The 14836-nt window shown below is 46.6% G+C and overlaps 1 protein-coding gene across 1 annotated transcript in view; it reads right to left on the minus strand.

Annotated features, from left to right (window-relative positions):
- Positions 1–14836, minus strand: part of LOC147114525 (desmocollin-3-like) — a 56263-nt gene that overhangs the window by 14397 nt on the left and 27030 nt on the right. The window contains exons 6-11 of the mRNA XM_085992260.1: positions 12397–12541; positions 8065–8237; positions 6879–7013; positions 5051–5236; positions 3731–3978; positions 3270–3412 (exon numbers count right to left, since the gene is read on the minus strand). Of these exons, the coding sequence (XP_085848386.1) occupies positions 3270–3412; positions 3731–3978; positions 5051–5236; positions 6879–7013; positions 8065–8237; positions 12397–12541 (1030 nt within the window). The remainder of the gene's footprint in view (positions 1–3269; positions 3413–3730; positions 3979–5050; positions 5237–6878; positions 7014–8064; positions 8238–12396; positions 12542–14836) is intronic.

Below are 14836 nucleotides of genomic sequence, written 5' to 3' on the forward strand. Positions count from 1 at the left end.
AATTTGGACATGAGTCTAGGTTCGGATCGGTCATGGCCCTGTGGGTAGCGGAGCGGGCCCAGGGGCCGTGTAGCCTGATCCTGCTCCTATTTCGTGTGTCTAATTCTGTTAGATTCAGGAGATGGTTCTGTGATAGTGGATTGGCGGTTAGGATCAGATCAGCCATGATCGCATTGAATGGCGGAGCAGGCTCGAGGGGCCGAATGGCCTACTCCTGCTCCTATCTTCTATGTTTCTATGTAGATCATGGCTGATCTGCATCTCAACTCCATTTACCTGCCTTGGCTCCATAATCCTTAATGCCCTGGCCTAACAAAAAGCCGATCAATCTCAGATTTGAAATTTAAGTGAACCACCCCCGCCCCCCCACCGCTCCAGCCTCAACAGCTTTTTGCGGGGGGGGGGGGGGGGGGGGCGGCGAGAGTTCCAGATTTCCACTAGCCTTTATGTAAAGAAGTGCTTCCTAACAGCACCCCTGAACGATTTGGCACTAATTTTAAGGTGATGCCCCCTTGTTCTGGACCCCCCCCCCCCACCCCCCCCCCACACCAGAGGAAATAGTTTCTCTCTCTATCAACCCCATCAACTCCTTTAATCATCTTAAACACCTCAATTAGGTCACCTCATAATCTTCTATAATTCAGGGGAATACAAGTTCTAGTCTGGGCAACTTGCCTCGCAATTTAATCCCGTCAGCCCCCGGTATCATTCTGGTGAATCTGCGCTGCTCTCCCTCCGAGGCCGACATATCCTTCCCGAGGTGCGGGGCCCAGAACTGAACACAGTGTCCAGATGGGGTCTGACCAAGGCTCTGTACAGCTTAGCAACATCCAGTTCAGATGTGTTTGTTACCCCTCCAATCCAATCCCTTCAATACATGTCGCCACTTTATTTTCTCTCCTCTCAATTTAAGTTGCCAGTTCTTAATATTCTCTCTCCCGCCCCCAACAGGATCTGGCAATTTTCTATCTCCCTGCCCCATCCTCTATTTCAGCTACGTCTACAGAGCAGTGAAACCCGCCCTGTTGTATGCCTCGGAGACATGGACCATGTACAGCAGGCACCTCAAAGCACTGGAGAGGTACCAGCAATGCTGCCTCCGCAAGATCCTGCAAATCCATTGGCAGGATAGGCGCACCAAGGTCAGTGTTCTCGCTCAGGCCAACATCCCCAGCATCGAAGCTTTGACCACGCTCGATCAGCTCCGATGGACGGGTCACATTGTCCGCATGTCCGATACGAGACTCCCAAAACAAGCGCTCTACTTGGAGCTCCGGCACGGCAAGAGAGCCCCAGGTGGGCAGAGGAAATGCTTCAAGGGCACCCTCAAACCTCCTTGAAAAAGTGTAACATCCCCACCGACACCTGGGAATCCCTGGCCCAAGACCACACAAAGTGGAGGAGAAGCATCCGGGAAGGCGCCGAACACCTTGAGTCTCTTTGCCGGGAGCAAGCGGAAGCCAAGCGCAGGCAGCGCAAGGAGCGCACGTCAACCCAAGCTCCCCACCCACCCGCCCCTTCAACCACCGTCTACCCCACCTGTGACAGAGACTGTAGGTCCCGCATTGGACTCATCAGTCACCTGAGAACTCATTTTTAATGTGGAAGCAAGTCATCCTCGGTTCCGAGGGACTGCCTAAGAAGATGATTTCAGCTACTGCTCTTCATCCTCCCTCAACCTCATTTAAACTCGTCACTCTTCTTCCAACTACCTCACTCAGACAGCACTCTCTCTCCCCTCCTGGAATTCAAGCTTCCATCTCTTCGGGGGCCCCAACCTCGCACCCCCACCAAAATTCCTGCCAGCAATTAGCTTTCCTTCGACCCCCCCCCCCCCCACCCACGACCCTGTTGCCACCGACACACTTCATCCCCGCTCCCCCCAAGTCATTCTCGTTGCCTCACTACATCTTCAACATAGCTTCTGGCTCCTTTCCCCTAATGCGGCTGCTCGAGCAACTCGAAGCCAATGCATGCGGGAATCAGAGAGTGAGAGAGCAGGAATCGTCGCCCAAAGTATACAACCGCAGTCCATATGAACATAAGAAATAGGAGCAGGAGTTGGCCATTCGAGCCTGCTCCGCCATTCAATGAGATCATGGCTGATCTTCTGCCTCAACTCCATTCACTGGCCCTATCGCCATATCCCTTGATGCCCTTACTAGTCAGAAATCTATCGACTTCTGTTTTGAATATACCCAATGACTGAGCCTCCGTCACTCTGGTGAATCTGCGCTGCTCCCCCTCCAAGGCCGATATATTAAATTTTGGTTAAATTCCAAAGATTCACCACCCTCTGTGTGAAGAAATGTCTTCTCATCTCAGTCCTAAATGGCCGACCCTTTATCCTGAGACTGTGACCCCTGGTTCTAGACTCCCCAGCCAGGGGAAACATCCTCCCTGCATCTACCCTATCAAGCCCTGTAATGATTTTGCATACTTCAATGAGATCCCCCCTCATTCTTCTGAATTCAAGAGAATACAGGCCTAGTTTACTCAATCTCTTCTCATACGACAGCCCCGCCATCCCAGGAATCAATCTCCTGAACCTACGTTGCACCGGGTTAGAGCAGTAGCAAAAGAGAGAGAGAAGCAGGGAGTGGTGTAGAAAGGAGAAGCGAAGAACTGCACTATTTACTGTCCATGTGCCCTGACCTGCCTTGGAGGCAGAGTGTGTGAAACATAGGCAAGAGAAAAAAGAGTTTAGAAGAAGGAGAGGTGATCTCATCGAAACATACAATATTCTTACAGGGCTTGACAGAGTAGATGCAGGGAGAATGTTTCCCCTGGCTGGGGAGTCTAGAACCAGGGGTCACAGTCTCAGAATAAGGGGTCGGCCATTTAGGTCTGAAATGAGAAATTTCTTCACTCAGAGGGTGGTGAATCTTTGGAATTCTCTACCCCAGAGGGCTGTGGAGACTCGGTCCTGGAGTATAATCAAGACAGAGGTCGATAGATTTTTGAATATTAAGGGAACCAAGGGATATGGGGATAGTGGAGATGAGGTAGAAGATCAGCCATGATCTTATTGAATGGCGGAGCAGGCTCGAGGGGCCAAATAGCCGACTCCTGCTCCTATCTCCCTATTTTCCTATGTTCCTAGCAAACCAAGTGCTTATCCTTTTGGTCAAGAGTGCGGAGCATGTAGATAATCAGGTTTTTGTCTGCATTTATTAATTTATTGAGAAAATGCAAATAATTCTATCCAGTCAGGTTGTAATTCTATGCATTACAATACTAAAAATATACATTGAATTTGTTGTACTTACTGTCTTCTATGGCGAGCACCGTAACATTGTACTTATTGTTTTTTACAAATTCAGACTCTCTGTCCATCACACTAGTAGTTTTGATCTGGCCAGTTTTCGCATCAATGGAAACCCAATCTGCGGGATCGGTTAGTTCCGTATACCTGGTTAGTCAAACAAGAAATAGAACATTTTGAAAGTTAGCTTCGTTCATTCATAAACTGGGTCACTGAAGCGTTCAACTAATAGTGAAGGAATAATGTAGCTAATGTACCCCTCAACCAACAATTACCTGGTCATTATATTGCTGTTTGTGGGATCATGCTGTGCATGATTTGGCTGCTGCGTTTCCCACATTACAAAAGTGACTACACTTCAAAAAAAAAAAAGTACTTAATTGGCTGTAGAGCACTTTGGGACATCCAGAGGTCGTGCTGAAATGCTTTACTTTCCCAATCACCAGCGATAAGCAATGATGGTACCTGATGCCATGGCTGCTCTTGGACTCCGGATCCTTTGCGGTGTAAGATCCCAGAACCGTGCCGGTGGCCACATTCTCCTTTGTCCACAATTGTTTGACGGCGGGTTCGAATTCCGGACCTTCGTCCACGTCCAGCACGTTAACGGTTACTGAAGCGGTCTGCCTTGCAGTGGAGCTCCCAATCAGAGGGACCTCGTTTTCCACCGCCACCTCTAATGGGATTGAAGACGTTGCCTCGGCATCCAGCGGCTATAGAAAGCACAGACACAAGAGAGAGATTACACTACACACCCGATTCATCTCAGGAACCAAGCAATCCTGCCTCAAGATGGAACATTAAACACACTTAGGGTCACTGCCACTGATACCACTGTACTAGAGCACCGTGGGACATTTTTACTCTGTTAAAGGTGCTATATAAATGCAAGTTGTGGTTGTTGGGTTTATTTCCCCCCTCCCCCTTTTATTTTGACCAATACTAAGAATTGTAATCTGATCGAAAGATTTAAATATTTTGTCCATAAGACTCACATTTCTATCGCGCCTTTCACGACCTCAGGACATCCTGAAATGCTTCACAGCCAATAAAGTACTTCTTTTGAAGTGTAGTCACTGTTGTAATGTAGGAAACGCGGCAGCAAATCTGCGCACAGCAAGCTCCCACAAACAGCAATGTGATAACGACCAGATAATCTGTTTTTTGTGATGTTGATGGTGGGATAAATATTGGTCAGAGCACCAGGGAGAACTCCCCTGCTCTTCTTCGAAATAGTGACCGTGGGATCTTTTACATCCACCTGAGAGGGCAGACAGGGCCTTGGTTTAACGTCTCATCTGATAGACGCTCCCTCAGCACTGCACTGTGAGTGTCCTGAAAGTTTTATAGATTGCGCGGGGATCAGTTTCAGGATAAAACAAATTACGCACACATATGCTCTTGTGCGAAGAGCAGAGGAAAACCAAGAACGTCGCAGAATTGAAGGGCACTGGAAGGTATGATCACCTGTGCCAAAGGCGGACGACGGGTCTAGAGGGGATACAGCACCATGGCCAGTCCCAGCTGTTTGGTGACTTTGGTTAGGGCTGGTTTGGTGCGGCGAGAGGGGTGTAAACTGGATTGGAAGGATTCAAACAGGGGAGGGAGATGGGCCCTGGCGTATCCAGGAGAGATCCATCAGTTGGGGAAAATGGATCGACAACTAAAGTTAGCAAAGGGCCAACATATGACCTCGTTTTCATTCAATAGCATTTAAAAGAATGCAAAAAAGTGACCATTTCATAGCAAATCTAGCAATATTTGCAGGACAAATCATTTGCTTACCTTTACAACATACAATAGACCGTCATTTGTTTTGGGATCGGTTAAGATCTTGAAATTTCCGTTTTTATTCCCCTTTGTGATGGTGAATACGGCTCTGCTAGCGTTCGTGTTCTTCAAGTCCTTATCATCCACGGGCATCCGGAGGACCATTATGTCGCTTTCAGTCTCGTTAACAGCAATGGTGTACTGAAGCAAAAGAAACAATGTTTAAAAAACAAAGAGATTAGGCAAATAATTTTAAGTCAGAACAGTCCACAATTAAAGGATGTGAAGGCCTTAGGAGAGGGTGCAGAAAAGATTTACGAGAGTGATTCCAGGGATGAGGGACTTCAGTTACGTGGATAGACTGGAGAAGCTGGGGTTGTTCTCCTTAGAGCAGAGAAGGTTGAGAGGAGATTTGATAGAGGTGTTCAAAATCATGAGTGGTCTGGACAGAGTACAGAGAGAAAAACTGCTCCCATTGGCGGAAGGGTCGAGAAGCAGAGGATGCAGATCTGAGGTGATTGGCAGAAGAACCAAAGGTGACACGAGGAAAAACTTTTTTACGCAGCAAGTGGTTAGGATCTGGAATGTGCTGCCTGAAAGGGTGGTGGAGGCAGATTCAATCGTGGCTTTCAAAAGGGAATTGGATCAGTACCTGAAGGAAAAAATTTGCAGGGCTACGGGGAAAGGGCGGGGGAGTGGGACTAGCTGAAGCGCTCTTGCAAAGAGCCAGCACAGGCTCGACGGGCCGAATGGCCTTCTTCTGTGAGGTAACCATTCTATGAATTAAAGTTGCTGTAGCTTAATAATGGTGATAACTTGATCAATGATGCAATACGGTTAATGTATGATTAAGAGCCAGGAAAACGAAAATGGGAATTCTGAAATTTGGATCAGACAGTCGTTACTTAGATCTTGAAATAATATTGTGCAAACATATACATATAATTACTTAACATAACTATACCAGTGCAAATTCTGAACACATACTATTTGAATAGAACTTTTAACAGGTGTGAATGGTGCCTTCAGCTGTCTAGGTCCTAAGCTCTGGAACCCCCTCCATAAACCTCTCCACCTCTCTATCCCCCCTTAAAGATGCTCCTTAAAAACTACCTCTTTGGCCAAGCTTTTGGTCATCTGCCCTAACATCTCCTTATGTAGTCCGGTATCTAATTTTGTTCGATAATCGCTCCCGCGAAGCGCCTTGGGACGTTTTGCTACGTTAAAAAGGTGCTATATAAATGTAAGTGGTTGGTTAAAGTCTTTATTAAAAGTAGTGGATATTTCTTAAGTGTCAAGCAGTTTTTATACTAATTTCAATGCCTCAGTAATGGTCAACCCTACTTTCCATGAATTTATACTGCACATATAATTTTTAAAAAAGGAAGGTGCTATAGACTCAAATTTGTAGTGAAATGTTAAATGAGATGTTAATCCATGGTAAATGTAGAACCTCCACATCTCCCACCTTCTGGCAAAAGAACCAGAGGGGAAGAAAGAGGAGGATTTTATTTTTCACGCAGCGAGTGGTTGTGATCTGGAACGCGCTGCCTGAAAGGGCGGTGGAGGTAGATTCAATATTAAGTCAATAGGGAATTGGATAAATACTCGAAAGGGAGAAAATTGCAGGATTGCGGAGATAGAGCTGGGGGAGGGGGGGGGGGAAAGAGTGGGACTAATTGGAGAGCTCTTTCAAAGAGCCGGCACAGACACAATTTGGGCTGTCTGGTCTCCTTCTGCGCTGCATCATTCTATAATTCCTGAATCAAGCACGGAAGAATGTCAAAAACATTTTTTTAAAAACCAAATCAGATTATTTTTCCCACAGATGTCAGTAACTTACTTTGGTGACCTTAAAGGTCGGAGTATGGTCATTCACATCAGTAACTTGTACAACGACCGTAGCGGTCGAGAATAACCCATATGGTGCTCCACGCATGTCTCTAACTTCAACTGTGAGGTTGTAAGTGTCCTGGTCCTGAAAATGTCGAACATTTGATGGTGAAGCGGTGCACGTAATTTGAAATGACAAAATTTTAAACACAAACATTACGTTGACGCTTTAGGAAGTGTACTTCCGTGTTTCCTCCACCCACACAAAGTACAAGTGTCAGCTGAGGCTCAGTGGGCAGCACACTCGCCTCCGAGTCAGGTTGTGGGTTCAAGTCCCACTCCAGGGACTTGAGCACATAAAGCTAGGCTGACACTCCCAGTGCAGTGCTGAGGGAGCGCTGCACTGTCAAAAACGCCGTCTTTTGGATGAGACGTTAAACCGAGGCCCTGTCTGTTCTCTCAGGATGGTGTAAAAGATCCCACGGCCACTATTTCGAAGAGGAGTTAGGGGAGTTATCCCCGGTGTCCTGGGGCCAATATTTATCCCTCAATCAACATCACTAAAACAGATTATCTGGTCATTGTCACATTGCTGTTTGTGGGACCTTGCTGTGCACAAATTGGCTGCCGCGTTTCCCACATTACAACAGTTGTACACTTCAAAAAGTACTTCATTCACTGTAAAGCGCTTTGAGACGTCCAATGGTCGTGAAAGGCGCTATAAAAATGCAAGTCTTTCTTTCTTACTAACTCCTCAGTGATGTAGGTGCGCTTTTAAGCTGAATTTGATCATCCTAACCAACATTCGTACCCGGCAAGACAACCAAAGCAAACAGGGTGGTGGGGGAAGACAGAATTCGGTATAAATGAGTGTTTTGAGACAGGACATGTGAGGAGTGCAGCGAGCTCGGGAGGAACGGGTGACTTTGGACACATGGTTCAGACAGCTCTCCGCCACTGGGGGTTTTCCTCATCACGTGCCTGGGTCTGTCGTAGACCAATTGATCAAGAATACCATCCTGAATTACCGAAAATGGACAGGAGCTACCTGCGGTCAACAGTTTGGGTGAAGCCCACCTTTTTCCTCTCAGATGCTGCGCATTTCTAGTATTTCAGACTTCACTATTTTGTGTTTTTAAGATCCCAAGTTACAAAATGCAATCTACAATTGACATACGGAAGGAAGCCTAGCCTACCTCTCGGTCCAGTTTATCACTGCTGGTTCTGATTTCGCCCGTACTTTCATCCACGTAGAAAAGCTGACCGAATTTAGAGACTGGCATCTGCGACAGAATCTTGTAACGCAGCATGGTATTTAAGGTTTTGGCTTCATCTCGGTCAGTAGCATTAAGAGTCATTACTGCTGTACCTAAAATTGCAAGTGTAAAAGTTATAAAATCTACTTTCACCACAAAGTTGGATGAGACAGTTAACTGCATGTGTAGAGAAAGACCCCGCCAGGTACAGGCAGGTACTTTTCCCGCCTGCTCAGAAGAGCGGGTTAAAAGGGACAATGGTGGGATCCAGGAAGGGACATCGGTAGTTCGCAACCTTGGGGTCACATCTGACCCGGAAATGAGCTTCCGACCACATATCCGCAGCGTAACAAAGACCGCCTACTTCCACCTCCGTAACATCGCCCGACTCTGCCCTTGCCTCAACACATCCGCTGCTGAAACCCTCATCCATGTCTTTTGTTATCCCTGGACTTGACCATTCCAACGCACACCTGGCCGGCCTCCCACATTCCACCCTACGTAAACTTGAGGTCATCCAAAACTCGGCTGCCTGTGTCCTAACTCGCACCAAGTCCCGTTCACCCATCGCCCCTGTGCTCGCTGACTTACATTGGCTCTCAGTTAAGCAGCGCCTCGATTTCAAAATTCTCATCCTTGTTTTCAAATCCCTCCCTGGCCTCGCCACTCCCTATCTCTCTAACCTCCTTTAGCCCCACAACTCCCCTCCCCCCAGAGATATCTGCGCTCCTCAAATTCTGCCCTCTTGAGCATCCGATTATAAATCGCTCAACCTTTGGTGGCCGTGCCTTCACAGAAATCACAGAAATCACAGAAACCCCACAGTGCAGATAGAGGCCATTTCGGCCCATCGAGCCTGCACCGACACATATCCCACCCTATCCCCGTAACCCCACGTATTTAATCCCCCTAACACTAAGGGTCAATTTATCATAGCCAATCAACCTAACTCGCACATCTTTGGACTGTGGGAGGAAACCGGAGCAACCGGAGGAAACCCACGCAAACACGGGGAGAATGTGCAAACTCCACACAGACAGTCGCCCGAGGCCGGATTTGAACCCGGGTCCCTGGTGCTGTGAGGCAACAGTGCTAACCACTATGCCACCTTCTGTTGCCTTAGGCCCCAAGCTCTGGAATTCCCTCCCTAAACCTCGCCGCCTCGCTACCTCTGTTTCCTCCTTTAAGACACTCCTTAAAACCTACCTCTTTGACCAAGCTTTTGGTCACCTGCCCTAACTTATCCTTATGTGGCTCGGTGTCAAATTTTGTGACTTACAATACTACTGTGCAGCACCTTGGGACGTTTTACTATGTTAAAGGTGCTATATAAATACAAGTTGTTGTTGTTGTGGTGTCACCCAGTTGATTTTAACTACCTATTCGCCTGGTTTCTGCTAAGCTGATAGGGTTAAAATCGAGCCCAAGATGTCTGGCGGCATAAACTGGTCTGTTTTTTGCCTCACTTAGAATCATAGAATAGAATCATCGAATAGTACAGCACAGAAGGAGGCCATTCGGCCCATCGAGTCTGTGCCGGCTCTTTCGAAGAGATGATTAAACACGCAGACGACAAACTGAAACTGGCTATCCTAAAACTCTTCAACTTGGTTCTGAGTGTCGGTTATTTCCCTGACATCTGGAACAAAGGACTCATAACACCCATATACAAAAGTGGGGACAAAATCGACCCAAACAACTATCGAGGCATCTGTGTAAACAGTAACCTGGGGAAGGTATTCTGTAGCATCATAAACAAAAGACTTATAAACTTCCTTGAAGAGCACAATGTCTTGAGTAAAAGCCAAATTGGATTCCTGCCAAACTATAGAACATCCGATCATATCTTCACCCTACAGACCCTAATTGACAAACACGTTCACCATAACAAAAGCAAAATCTACGCATGCTTTGTAGATTTCCAGAAGGCTTTCGACTCCATCTGGCATGACGGTTTATTCCTGAAACTTATCGAAAGCGGGGTAGGAGGTAAAACATATGATGTAATTAAATCAATGTATACAAACAATAAATGTGCAGTTAAAATTGGAGACAAACAAACAAAATACTTCCCACAGGGGCGGGGGGTGACGCAGGGCTCGCCAATCTCACCGACACTCTTTAATATTTACATTAATGGATTGGCAAAACTACTTGAACAATCTACAGCACCCGGCCTCACCCTATATGAATCCAAGGTTAAATTCCTCCTCTATGCCGACGACCTGGTTCTGCTGTCACCAACTAAGGAGGGTCTACAGCAGAACCTGGACCTGCTGGAGTCGTACTGCCAGACTTGGGCCCTGACAATAAATCCCCAAAAAACCAAAGTCCTTGTGTTCCAGCAAAGATCCAAACAACATGGACCCACAATAAATTTCACAGTAGGAACAACCAAAATTGAACAAACCACTTACTACACATACTTGGGCTTAAAAATCAGTTCTACGGGAAACTTCAAACTGGCTGTGAATGAACTGAAAGAGAAAGCAAGAAGGGCTTTCTATGCCATCAAAAAATCAATCCAAATAGAAATCCCAATTAGCATTTGGCTCAAAATTTTCAAATCAGTAATTGAACCAATTGCACTCTATGGCAGTGAGGTCTGGGGACCACTAACACAACAAGATTTTGCAAAATGGGACAAACACCCAATTGAGATCCTACATGCGGAATTCTGTAAAAGTATCCTCCGGACTCAAAGGAAAACAGTAAACAACGCATGCAGGGCGGAACTAGGCCAATACCCATTAATAATCACTATCCAAAAAAGAGCCACCAAATTTTGGAATCACCTACAAATGAGCAACCCCCAATGCTATCACTACGACGCCCTGAAATGCCAAGAGCTGACCATAAAGAAGAATACCCTCAGTCAACTAGTCCTGGGACTCAATAAAGTAACTAATAACAATACTAACAATAACCAGCCCCAGGACAGTGACAGGGTAACACAAAGAATTCGACCCAACACAATCGTCGCTAAGCAAAAGGAAAAATATCTGTCATATTGGGCAGAAACAACAAAAACCCAAAGCAAACTCAATTGCTACTTGGCCCTAAACAGACAATACAACATAGCTGATTACCTGACCATGGTAAAGGATAACAAACTGAGAAGAACCTTGACAAGGTACAGACTTAGCGAACATAGCCTAGCGATCGAAAAAGGCAGACACAGGCAGACCAGGCTGCCAAGAGAAGACAGGATATGCTCTCACTGCAGTCAGGGAGTAGTTGAGACAGAGATGCACTTCCTCACAGCCTGTGGAAAATATCAGGGCATCAGAGAGAATTTCTATCAAAAATTCTCACAAATATGCCCTGAATTCAGAAATCTGACTGACAACCAAAAACTCCCATTCCTACTGGGGGAGGAGAGAAGCTGTGTAACACTGGCGGCACACTATGTTACAGCTTGCCATGAACAGAGGGACAACCAGTAAACTAAGACAAGAGTATATATAAACAAGGCGAAAATATATTTATAAACTCAGGGATATACCTGTTTATACACTGTATGAATGGAACCGCGTTTATGTGTTCAACCATAAATGTATTTTGATGCTTTGGCAACATAAGATGTACCTTATCATGCCAATAAAGCGATTTGTATTGTATTGTATTGTAGTCCCACTCCCCCGCTCTTTCCCCATATCCCTGCAAATAATTCTCCTTTGAGTTTTTATCCAATTCCCTTTTGAAGGCTACTATTGACTCCACCTCCATCCACCACAAATCCTAACCACTCCTTGCGTAAAAAAAAAGTTTTTCCTCATGTCGCCTCTGGTTCTTTTGCCAATCACCTCAAGTCCGTGCCCTCTGGTTATCGACCCTTCAGCCATTGGAAACAGTTTCTCTTTATTTACTCTATCTAAACCCTTCATGATTTGAAAACCTCCATCAAATCTCCTCTTAGCCTTCTCTGCTCCAAGGAGAACAATTCTAAGGATAAGGGGTAAGCCATTTAGGACAGAGATGAGGAGGAATTTCTTCACCCAGAGAGTGGTGAACCTGTGGAATTCTCTGCCACAGAAGGCAGTTGAGGTCAATTCATTAAATATATTCAAGAAGGAGTTAAATATATTTCTTAAGGCTAAAGGGATCAAGGGGTATGGGGAGAAAGCCATGATCTCATTAAATGGCGGAGCAGGTTCGAGGGGCCGAATGGCCTACTCCTGCTCCTATCTTCTATAACATCTACAATTATATTATGGATATTTGCAATTAATACATTTCAGTTATAAAAGGCTTCAGTCAATGTATGCTTACCAGTTGATGAACGTTCAGCTACGTTTGCACGGAACTCTATTTGCGTAAATTCGGGGATATTATCATTGACATCAATGACTTTAATAGTCAGGTCAAGAGGCTGTTCCGGGTAGAACCCTTCCGCGGTTCTTGCAATTCCAGTCAACTGAGGAATTAGAGAGAAGCTGTTACAATTGGTCCACAATAAAAAGTTATTCCTTTTTCACAAGTGTATCCAAGCTAGCTTCAACTTGAGCATCCCCGATTTTAATCGCTCCACCTTTGGCGGCCGTGTCTTCAGCTGCCCAGACCTCAAGCTCTGGAATTCCCTCCTCAACCTCCCCGCCTCTCTCTCTCTCCTCCTTAAAATCATAGAAAGTTACAGCACGGAAGGCGGCCATTTCATCCCATCGTGTCCGCGCCGGCCAACAAAGAGCTATCCAACCCAATCCCACTTCCCAGCTCTTGGTCCGTAGCCCTGCAGGTTAGAGCATCCCAAGTGCACATCCAAGTACTGTTTAAATGTGGTTAGAGTTCCTGCCTCTACCACCCTTTCAGGCAGTGAGTTCCAGACCCCCACAACCCTCTGGGTGAAGACATTTACCCTCAAATTCCCTCTAAACCTTCCCCCAAATTACTTAAAATCTGTGCCCCCTGGTTTTTGACGCCACTGCTAAGGGAAATAGGTCCTTTCTATCCACTTTATCTAGGCCCCTCATAATATTATACACCTCAATAAAGGTTCCCCCTCAGCCTCTTCTGTTCCAAGGAAAACAGACCCAGCCTATCCCCATAGCAAAGATTCTCTACTCCCGGCAACACCCTTGTAAATCTCCGCTGTACCCCCCCCCCCCCCCCCCCCAAAAATTCTATTTGCAATTTTTATGGCGTTATTCCACCTGCACTTTCAGGGAATTATGCATTTGAAGCACTATTTATTCTATTGGGGAAACCAAACGCAGATTGGGTGACCGCTTTGCGGAACACCTCCGTTCAGTCCGTAAGCTCGGTGGCATAGTGGTTAGCACTGTTGCCTCACAGCGCCAGGGACCCGGGTTCAAATCCGGCCTCGGGTGACTGTCTGTGTGGAGTTTGCACATTCTTCCCGTGTTTGTGTGGGTTTCCTCCGGGTGCTCCAGTTTCCTCCCACAGTCCAAAGATGTGCGGGTTAGGTTGATTGGCCATGATAAAAAATTGACCCTTAGTGTTAGGGGGGATTAAATACGTGGGGTTACGGGGATAGGGCTTGGGTGGGAAGGCTGTCGGTGTAGGGACCGGGTGCCAGGGTTTGGATGATCAGCCATGATCTCGTTGAATGGCGGAGCAGGCTCGAAGGGCCGAATGGCCTACTCCTGCTCCTATCTTCTATGTTTCTATGTAAGGGGGACCCCGAGCTTCCGGTCGCCTGTCATTTCAATTCACCGCCCCATTCCCACTCAGACCTCACCGTCCTTGGCCTCTTGCATTGTTCCACGGAAGCTCACCGTAAACTCAAGGAACGGCACCTCATCTTCCGATTAGGCACTTTACAGCCTTCCGGACTCAATATCGAGTTCAACAATTTCAGATCATAACTTCGGCCCCTATCATATTTTTATATATTTTTTATCCACACTTTTGGTTTGTGCCTTTTCCTTTTTTTTTTCTCTCCCACATGGCAGCTGCCCCTCACTCTGCCAGCGCATTTCAAACCTAATCTAGAGCCATCCTTTGTCTCTTTACCTGTCCTATTACCATCTCGTCTCGCCTTGACTATCTCTTAATGTCTCTTCACCTCCCACAGACCTTCCCTTTTGTTCTTTCATCCCCTCCCCCATTTCCCAGCCCCCAAACTTGCTTTTTAATCTGTTTCATTTCCTGCTTTTTTCTCAGTTCTGACGAAGGGTTTCGACCTGAAACGTTAACTCTGTTTCTCTCTCCACGGATGTTGCCTGGCCTGCTTTCTGTTTTTATTTCACTATTTATTCTACTCTTCCTTCTTGGAAAAAAGGTAATGGCCCAGATTTTGCGCCGAGAATGTCGGCGAGTCCATCAGCGCTCACCGTTATTGAGGAGTAAATCGGATTTCAACTCCCGGGGGCCCGCACACGCGCAGTTAAAAACGGACATCTGGACTTTGCCGTCGTCTGTGGGTGGAACCTTCACCTCCGACTGCAAAATCCAGGCTGTTCCGTTGACTAATCTCCAGTCAGAGTCATAAAGGCACAGAAGGAGGCCATTCGGCTCATCGAGTCCATGCCAGCTCTCTCTAGAGCAATCCAGTCAGTCCCATTCCCCCGCTCTATCCCCATAGCCCTGCAAGTTTATTTCCCTCTTGTGCCTATCCAGTCTCCCCTTGAAAACATTGAGTGTCTCCGCTTCCACCACTTCCGTCAGCAGCGAGTTCCAGGTCCTCACCACTCGCTGCGTAAAAAGGTTTTCCCCTCACGTCCCCCCTGTATCTCTTGCCCAAAACCTTAAA

Source organism: Somniosus microcephalus, chromosome 7 (assembly GCF_052327205.1).
Source record: "Somniosus microcephalus isolate GS21.2 chromosome 7, FLI_Smic_1.0, whole genome shotgun sequence".
Lineage (NCBI taxonomy): Eukaryota > Metazoa > Chordata > Chondrichthyes > Squaliformes > Somniosidae > Somniosus > Somniosus microcephalus.